We start from the raw sequence: 10,182 nt of genomic DNA, 5'->3' as shown, positions 1-10,182 counted from the left end.
GATAACCCCTGCGTTGCATGCTCTTCTATTTATAGGCGTTTGAGTGGGGCCCAGCGAGGTATAGATAAGACTTTAATGCCCTCAGCTTTTGACTCCTTTGTCACGCCAATTCCCCTTGTAAATCCTGCTCACTTCGCTTCTTCTTTCGCTAGACCATCTCCTTCAGTACTTCCTTGATCTAGCGATTTTCTTCACACACCTGGCTTAGGAAACGTGTTGGACCCAGCAATTTATAACCTTTTTCGTACATTACCGATGCATGAAATTAGCCTTATCAGAATCGCAAAAGTTTGTTGTGGGTGTTGACTCGGGCTGGAAGCGGACGAAGATCAACTCTTCCGGTGAGTACAGCAGCCAGTGCTTGGTTCGCACGAGCTCCCGAAGCCGAGGAAGTGGCCCCGCTACCACGAACAGACTCTCGCCGTCATCGTCGCCCGATGGGGCAAAAGGCTGCGCAGCGGATGGTGAGGGGAAGCGGCAGCGGCAGCGAGTCCTACGAGGTCGAATCGGAGGCTCCAGAAGACCCAGGGAACGACCGTCTCGCCCGCGCGCAGCTAACGAAGACCCTGATGCAGAGCACGAGTAAGTGGTTTAACACCCACGATCCTGTGTTCAAAAGGTTGTGCAAGGATGTGGTCGATCAATGTCGGCGCGATTTAGGAATGCCACCCATTGATGATTATGGTGTCGAGATTGGGGGCGGGCACGTCGGAGGCGGCAATGGGCGGCACGGGCGACGGGGACGAGGACGGGGAGGAGTGAGAGCCGAGGGTATTATGTAATTTTATTTTTAAATAATGTAATTTTTTTTTAAAAATTATGTAATTTTTTTTAAAAATTATGTAATTTTCTTTAAATTATGTAATTTTTTTTAATTATGTATTTTTTTTAATGAAGTTTTCAAATTTTCCCGTATTCCGTGTCGACATTTTAATTCCGTAAATTTTAAGTCCGTAAATTGAATAATTGCGGGAAGTCCTAGTGGGAAGTCCCAGTGATGTGGCAGTGGAATGGGAAGGGCTAGTGATGACGTGGCAGACAGTTTTGTGGGAAGTCATAGTGGGAAGTCCTAGTGGGAGGGATGCCACCGGAAACGCTCTTAATTAAGGAGTATCCCATTTAAAACTAGAGTGAACTACATAAATGGTACCTGATCTTTCACTTTCGCACGTAAATGGTATCTGATCTTTATTTTATATCGTTTTTGGTACCTAAAAATCACAAAATGCCGTTTAAACAAATATATTTTCCCATTTATGTCATAAAGGGTATTCTGGGCATACATAAAATTAGTACCAAAAGTGATATTATAAAATCTTCTCTCATTCTCCTAATTCTTTATACTATTATTATTAATCAATATTAATATTCTTATTTTGATGTTATAAATTAATAATTAATTTATTTTTAATATCATCTAAATATATTTAAATATAATTATAGTTATAATTATATTTACTTATTATTGTTGTAATACTAAAAACTTATAGTAATTAATAAATAATTGTAGTATAATTATATAAATTATGAATCACCTGATATTATGCAATAATAACAATTATTATTATTATTGTTATTTTTATTATTATTATTTTACATTAAATTAGTAACTAATCAATATAGCCTTGATAAAAATTTAACATTGTGAATTGTATTCATAATGATATAAAAAGTTGAATATTTTTAATTAGGTATTTCAACCTTAAAATGAGTATAAAATAATTTAATAAAAAATATTCAATTGATTTAATTACTTTAAAAAGAAGAAAAAAGAAAAAGGAAGGAAGAAGAAACATAAACTAAGGAGAAAAATGAAAAAAGATAGGAAGATAAAATATTAAAAAGAAAGAAGAAAATGATGAAAAAAGAAAGAAGAAGAAGAAAAAGAGAAATAAGAAAGGAAGAAAAAATAATCATATTTGGTACTGTTTAATTGAAATTTCCAAAAATATTCTCTATGAAAAAATTACATATTTAGTACCTAGGGTTATTTTTGTCATTGGGTACCAAAAACGATATAATATAAAGATCATGTATCATTTATGTGCGAAAGTGAAAAATCAGATACCATTTATATAGTTCACTCTTAAAATCTTAAAACTAACATGAATTTTTAAATAAGATGAAGAAAGGTGGGCAAAATAATTAGTGAATTATGTATTTTTACTAATTTAATAATTGTATAATGAAAATCAGTTAATAAAATGTGTAATCTGTAGCTGTTGATATAAAACCAAATCAGACAAGATATACATATATTCTAAAATAATACTCCTACTTAAAATTGAATCTTAATGACCTGACGGATGGGGGTAATATTTGTGCAAATCCTCCACTACAAATGGTAGGTAGAGATTGCCACTTTTTCTTTATTAGAATCATAATGGAGAAAATGCTGTAACGCGCAGGATTAAAAGATGCTCCTTCGCAATTTCTCTTTTTTTTATATAGAAATTTTGAAACTTAGATGATTTAGTTAAATCTCAATTTCCGGTTATCAATATGATTATATTAACTAATCACAGAAATGAATGAAGTAAATAGAATACAGCTCGAATCTAAGCAAAAAGACAAGGCTGCAGAGCGTGCAAGCTAAAATAAGCAAATTTCAAGAAACTGCTACGAGTATCTCTCTACTCTACACTTCAGTCTCGAAGACAGTACAAAGTGAAACAGATTATTTGCTCTCTAAATTGTTATACTACTTTTTCAAAGGGAGCTCCTGAAAAAGAGAAGGCAGCTCATTTGAGCTACAGATGCCGCCGACAATGTGGATGCTTTGCTATTTGTGTTTCCTCCTCTTCTGCTCAGTTGGATCTGCCGACCTCCCCACTAAATGGCAGACGCTTAGCGGTAAAAAACTTTTCTTTTTCACTTTTGCTTCTTGTCTCTCTCTTTTTTTAATTGAACTAAAAAGTTTCTGATTTTTACTATTTTAAAATGTTGTATACAAATAGAAATGTCCTAGTATTGGTTTGCTGTCAGTTGATTCTTCTGAAAATGCTTTTTTTGGGAGATGTTGATATGGCTTATCTATGTTTCTGTTTTCTGAAAATGGAGTTTTGTCATTTAATTACTGTGAAATGCTATTTTTGTCGATTAGAAATGTCTACAATACACACTTTTATGCTTCCCTTTTGGGCGTAGGAGAATTGTTAAAATATAGGAAATGTGGGCTTCCGACTTTTTTGCCCCCTTTCGGAAAAAGAGCATTTTGAAACTGAAGTTGTAGGGATCTTAAATTTTTGCTAATTCTTATGATTTTTTATGAAGTTATATTTTTAAGTTGATTTCTGGTTTTCCACAATGTTGTTGAGTTTTTAGTACTATTATTATATCGACATGTTCATTCAGAAATGTTAAATGAGTTGCTACTGCAGGAAAGGCGCCTTTGGTTGTAGCAAGAGGTGGATTTTCCGGAATATTTCCGGATTCTAGTTTGAATGCATATTTTGTGGCAGTGCAGACTGGGTTGCAAGATTTGGTTCTGTGGTGTGATGTTCAGCTCACAAAGGATGGAATTGGGATTTGTTTTCCAGATGTCAGGCTCGAAAATGCTTCCGACATTGATCTTGTGTATCCAAAGAGACGTAACACCTATGTTCTCAACGGTCTCTCCACTCAAGGATGGTTCTCTGTTGATTTCAACCTTAAGGATCTTGAACGCGTCAATAGTGAGTTAGATCATCTCTTATCTGAACGAATGCTGTACATTTTCCATCTCTTTCGATCTTGATGTGGATTTTGCATCTAGAGCTGCATCTTGCCCTTCTAGTTGCCATCTGAATACTTTACTTGCCAATGTCATTTAGAAAAAAAGGAAGTTTTTTATGGATAAACCCGAAAAAGTGTTGAAACTTTAATATTTTAACCACACATTTTAGTTGGAGACTAAGTTTTGGGGCAACCAAAGCGTCCACTTAATCTTTGACTTCAAAGATGTTGGTTGATTCTCATCATATTCCCTTTATATGCATTACTTATTACTTATTGGTAAAATATGATATCCCAGTGCCATTGTGCGATCATTCTAAAGTTTGGTTATGCCTTCAAAACTGTGGCTGCTGACTCGTTTTCTACTTGAATCAGTGAAACAACGGATATATTCCCGGGCTCCCAATTTTGATAGTTCTCCAAATCAAATTCTTACTATTGAAGACATGGTTACACAGATACGACCACCTGGATTGTGGTTAAGTGTACCGGTAAGAATGCATTCTTGTTGAATTTCCGAAGCTATAATTATTTGGTTATTCCTGATGAGCCATTTTGTCGTTCTTATCATTTTGCAGCATGATGCATTCTTTAGCCAGCATAATCAGAGTATGCGCAGCTTCATTATTTCTGTATCTAAAAGGACCATTGTTAGTTATATTTCATCACCAGAGGTGGGCTTCTTGAAGAGTGTTGCATCGAGATTCAGAAGAGGGCCGACTAAGCTTGTGTTCCAGTTACTGGGTCCTGATGAAGTGGAGCCTACAACGAACCAAACATACGGCGCACTTTTGACAAATCTTACATTTATTAAAACCTTTGCTGCAGGAATTGTTATTCCGAAATCCTACATATTGCCAGTAGACAACAGCTTGTATTTACAGGATTCCACTACAATTGTTCTTGATGCTCATGCTGTGGGTCTACAAGTTTTTGCGTCTAATTTTGCAAATGATGCTATTTTACCTTATAACTACAGCTACGATCCTGTGTCCGAGTATCTCTCATTCATTGACAATTCCAAATTTTCTGTTGACGGCGTGCTCTCTGACTTTCCGATTACTGCATCAGCAAGTGTAGGTAAGTAGGCTCTTTAGTTACTCCTACAAAAATGTACATTAAGCTTTTATATTCTATTTTGCCCATTTCAATATGTCATACCTGGCATCTGGCTAAATATATTCATGCTGACGACTCTTCTATTTGCTTGCAGATTGCTATGCCCACATGAGCCAAAATGACAAGGTGAAAGGTAAGCAACAATTTATGTGCAAACATAGCTGGAAAATTTTCTTTTTAGTTTCACCTGTTTCGACTATGATGTTTCAAAGTTTGAGTGTAATAATCTATTTTTATCTCATAATGCAGCAAATGTTATGGTTATCTCAAACGAGGGAGCGAGTGGAGACTTTCCTGGTTGTACTGATAGGGCATATCAGAAAGCTGTATCAGATGGTGTGGATATACTCGATTGCCCCGTTCAAATCACAAATGATGGAATACCTTTTTGCTTGGGATCCATCAACCTTAGGGATAGAACAACTGTAGCTCAATCTGATTTCATTGGCAGGGCAACAGATAATCCAGACCTTAGCATAGAAAAGGGAATTTTCGCCTATAATCTGACATGGAGTGAAATTCAGAGCTTGCGACGTAAGTCACTTCCTCATTGTCATTAAGTTTTCAAGTTAATGCTTACAGAATTCATATAACATAACATTTTCGCAAGGTGGAGCTAACACTTAACCACAACATCTCCGTCCTAAGTCCTAACAGTTGATTAAGCCTTTTATTTCCTTCATATCATCTCCTTCCTTGAGTAACAGCGTTTCCGTTGCATATTGATTATTTGATTGTTTAAGATGTAGGAAATTCGCTTTAACGTGTTATTTTTGAATCATTGCAGCTGCTATCTCCAATCCATATTCAAGGTTCTCAATGTTTCGAAATCCAAAAGCCAAAAATGATGGGAAATTAATGCAGTTGTCTGATTTTCTGGCATTTGCAAATACATCCTCTGTCAGTGGCGTCATAATCAGCATTGAGGTGTGTTGTCATATGATTCATGTCACACTATGTGAAATACATGACATATATTCATATACGCAAAAAGAGTGGGCGGTTCAAATAAAATCTTTCCTTGTTTTGTTAACTTTGAACCAAGCATTGTGGTGAATTGCAACTAGCAAGTAATGAACTAGTCCGCCATCATGTATGTAATGTGTTTCCATAAGGTGGTTTATGTTTCTTGTTCTTGCCTTGCAGAACGCTGCATATCTTGCTGAGAAACAAGGTTTAGGTGTGACCGATGTGGTTTTGGATACTCTAAGCAAGGCAGGTTTTAATAATCAGACAGGCAAGAAGGTGATGATAAGATCCAGTGACAGTGCCGTGCTGTCTAAGTTTAAGAATCGCAGTAAATACGAACTCGTTTACCTGGTTGATGAGGATGTGCGTGATATCTTGAACTCAACCATTCTAGAGATAAAGAAGTTTGCGAGCTCTGTGGTCGTCTCCAAGAAATCTGTCTTTCCCACTGATGATGCCTTTGTCACTCATGACACAATTGTCGTTCCAAAGCTTCAAGCCTACAACTTCTCCGTCTACGTGCAGTTTTTCCGGAATGAGTTCGTGTCTCAACCATGGGACTTCTTCTCCGATCCATATGTGGAGATTAACTCGCATGTCTCTTATTACGGAATCAACGGTGTCATAACGGACTTCCCCGCCACCGCTGCAAAATACAAAAGTGAGTCATCTTCTACATGCTTATAAATGTGGAGGTCTCTATTGTGCTTACTCTCTCAACTAGGAAACATTATTTAAAATCACTCTAATAGAAACTGACTCAAGTAACTTGGGATGAAGGAAGTAGTATTACACCATAGTTTCAACTCTTCCAAAATAGTTGGTGCCCAAAGAAATAGGTCATGAATAATTGGACAAGGGAGTAAAATTTTAGAAAGTAGGCCAATAGTTTGGGTTATTTTGAGTAAATTTTCCCACTCAAATGTTGGTCTACAGGAAATCGGTGTTTGGCGTATAAAAACATGCCATTGTACATGTCTCCGGTGATGCCCGGCAGTCTTATTGCGATCATGGCAAAGCAAGGTTTGCCTCCGGCAGAGGCTCCAAACCCCGTACTGACAGCTGACAGTGTGGCCGAACCTCCTCTACCTCCTACTAGGCTCCCGATCACAAGTGCTGGCAATGGTTCGACTGCGCCAGGTCCGGTTCCACCAAAAGGGGGGCAGCCTACGCTTGCGGTAAGCACCATGCTCTGTGCCATTTCTCTTCTTCTTGCAGCTTCTGTGTTGTGCTAATGTAGATAGTTATAAATATTTTTCCAACCATTTCTTAATGTTTATATTATTTATGTAACACTTCTGACAATACGAGTTTAGATTTTAATATTTTGAGATGGAGGGATTATTTTCTTGTGGTTATTATGGAGGGATATGCTTGTTTGATGTTTCAATTTGATCATTCCCCCTGCCTGTGGCTACCAACAATTCTTACAATCTATATACCTCTCCTCATGCATTTACAATATTAATAATAATAATAATAATAATAATTTTTATTTTTAATAAGAAATGCATGACATTATAAATACTATGGCCTTTAGGCCACACCTTTTGGGTGTTGACCATGATGTTAGAAAAGTGGGTCACGTCCTTCTATACCCGGGACCAGTGTTTCCGTAGCATGTCGTAGCCTGCTCGTGTTGTACTTCTCAGTAACTCGATTCCAAAGCATCCTTAACATTTTGTTGTTGCTGAGGATGGGGTCTTCCGATACATCGATGTAGATGCATGCCAAGGTGTAACAATTGATTCTTGTGGGGTCTACCCTTGCCCCACCCCCGACTTGTCATCGTCTTCATATCGCTCACTCATTAAGAAGTGTCATTCGACCTTGTCAATGGATAATGGAGTGCCAGGTCGAAAGAGGAGAGGCGAAAATCGGGAAATGGGAAGAAGGAGAGAAAAGCACTGATTGTGGCCTCGATGTAAGGCGGCGATCATCGCTTCATCGAGCTCGACGTGGGGCATCGGTCAGCGGCGTAGGTAGTATGACAACGTTCTTATGTGACGATTGGTCTTGGGTTGATTGATTTGGCAATATAATTGCAAGTCAATAAAATATGTAACTGGGCTAAGCTAGTGGCCCATCCACCCACATAATAAAATTATGTTATGAATCGACTACAAGTTACGTAACTTAAAATAAACACGAACAAGGTCGTATAACGCAGAAGAAATTAATTCATTGACCTAGCCATCTTCGTTGACTTTAAACAAAACAAAATATGACAAAGTTGGAGGAGTTGATCAATATGCTTAATTATATTAAATAATTAAATACATCTTCCCAAACAAAAATTCTCAAATACCTCTACCTTGGTGCCGTGCAATATTCGAACACAGTGCAAGTGTTAGTGCGCTTCACATCAAGTCTACGTGATAGTACATTTATAAATAAATATTTTATCCTATCATCATAAGTGGGATATTTTTTCTACTACTAAATTTTAAAAAATTATATTTAAAATGCTAGGAGCCTCTCTAATGATATAAGGTATATAAAAAAAGTATATCATCTATTATCCTTTCAAAAATAACAAACTTCAAAAAAAAAAAGAATACTCCCTTTTCTTAATATCTTCCACTTGAAAAATGGCATAAAAAGAAGACAAATATAATAGTTGTAAGATTTTAGCTTTCCATTAATGGAGAAGTAAAGATACCTCTTTAAAATGAGAAAAAAGTATAATATCTTCTCAAATACTTTTTCCTTAGAGAATGATTTTTCATATAAAAAAAGGGAAATATGATAATTATAAGATTTTACCTCTCCATTTACCTCTCTCTTGAAGATGCTCTAAGACTATAACCTCTTGGTCTTCATCACTTTTCCTTTTATTAACCAATGAAATTGGGTCATTTACAAAAATTATTAAAATTATAGCAAAATCATAATTTTTCATCCTCTATTAATAGAGATCACAATTACTATAGATTTGCACACAAGAAAAGTCTCACTTTTCTCCTTATATAATAATCCTTCTTATTTGATATGATTTTTTTAATAAATTTATCATGCTATAATAAAATATTTAATATTATTATAAAAAAATGTATTTTGTATAAAAATAAATATATAATAGTTTGGTTGAGGAGTCATTGATAAACCATCTAAAAAGGTATAGTTGGGTTGGATGAATATTGATGATGTGGAAGATGTTGTAAAGGCGATAGAAATTAATTAAATATTAAAAAAGTGGTTGGTTGGGTTGGGCAAATAGTTGCTGATAAACACGGTCTAAAAGCATCCACAACAATGCCCGATCAGGAGGGCTAGCTCATCTAGGTGGGACGGGTCATTGTTGCATGTGGTTCATCCCAGAGGGCGGCCTGCTGCAAAGGCCACGCCCGATCTAGCGGTCTGGCACACCTGAGCCGCGTGGCGTGACCTGTTTTTCTTCCGATCTAGCGGTCCGGCATACCTCAAATGTTACCATTATCATTGTTTTTCTTTCATTAAATTTTTTTATCATCCAATTCATCCTCAAATCATCTATAAATATCTCATTCATAAAAAAAACATTGCACCAAACTCTCAACATTTTCATTCTCTATCTAATTTTCTGTCCACATTTTCATTAATAATTGTGCAAATATGTCTGACCAACAACCACCATCCAACTCAAGCTGGAGCTAGAGACACCAGATTATCTGGCACCGGGTACTCAAGGATCAACAACATCCAACATATCCGGATTGTCCAATAGACATGCAACACACTGATGCGCCATTTGGGTGAACAGAGAACCTGATGCTAAACTACGATTATTTGGGTGAACGGAGAGTCTGATGTTGAACTACTACGACTCGATTGAGTCTATGTTCCAACTTCAAAACGGCAACACTGAAGTGGATAATGTTGCGGTGTTCGTGGATGAACAAAATTCAAAAAACAAAAATAATTAATGTTGATTTTCATGTACTAAGAAATAGTAATATGGACTACTACAACTAGTGTAATTTTTGTATAGAAAATATTAGCACCTTTCATAAGTAGATGATACACTTAGGAAATAACACGTGATTTTATTAGGAGGAAAGTACAACTGTTGTCAAGAGGGCTCGAACTCAGCACCTCATATATTGATGTCTAAGCTCCTTGCCGCTAGGACAAAGGCTCTAGACATATTAATATAAGAGAGAACTTTTTCTAAATATTGAATTGTGATAGTTTTTGTGGTATAAACTAAAAAAAATGTGATATCTATTATGAGACAGATAGAGTACTACTCTTAGAGTGTCCACAATAGAGGCAGAACAGTCATGCCACAGCCACAAAAACTTATCCGTCTAGTCAACACAGCCACGAAAACTTGTTCGGCCCAATAAAAACCGTGTCACAGGCAAATAATTGGTATATTTTTATTGGATTTGAATAAAA

At 36.3% G+C, this 10,182-nt stretch overlaps 1 protein-coding gene across 1 annotated transcript; it reads left to right on the top strand.

Annotated features, from left to right (window-relative positions):
• The first annotated feature begins 2,491 nt into the window (after positions 1-2,491).
• LOC125197294 (glycerophosphodiester phosphodiesterase GDPDL4-like) lies at positions 2,492-7,192 on the top strand. The gene is made up of 9 exons (XM_048096023.1): positions 2,492-2,853; positions 3,381-3,674; positions 4,090-4,205; positions 4,293-4,794; positions 4,928-4,966; positions 5,083-5,367; positions 5,621-5,760; positions 5,980-6,463; positions 6,739-7,192. The coding sequence occupies exons 1-9, from the start codon at positions 2,757-2,759 to the stop codon at positions 7,035-7,037; spliced, it is 2,256 nt and encodes a 751-aa protein (XP_047951980.1). The 5' UTR covers positions 2,492-2,756; the 3' UTR covers positions 7,038-7,192.
• The last annotated feature ends 2,990 nt before the right edge of the window (positions 7,193-10,182 follow it).

This window comes from Salvia hispanica, chromosome 6 (genome assembly GCF_023119035.1).
Source record: "Salvia hispanica cultivar TCC Black 2014 chromosome 6, UniMelb_Shisp_WGS_1.0, whole genome shotgun sequence".
Classification (NCBI taxonomy): domain Eukaryota; kingdom Viridiplantae; phylum Streptophyta; class Magnoliopsida; order Lamiales; family Lamiaceae; genus Salvia; species Salvia hispanica.
This window is presented reverse-complemented; position numbering and strand designations above follow the sequence as displayed.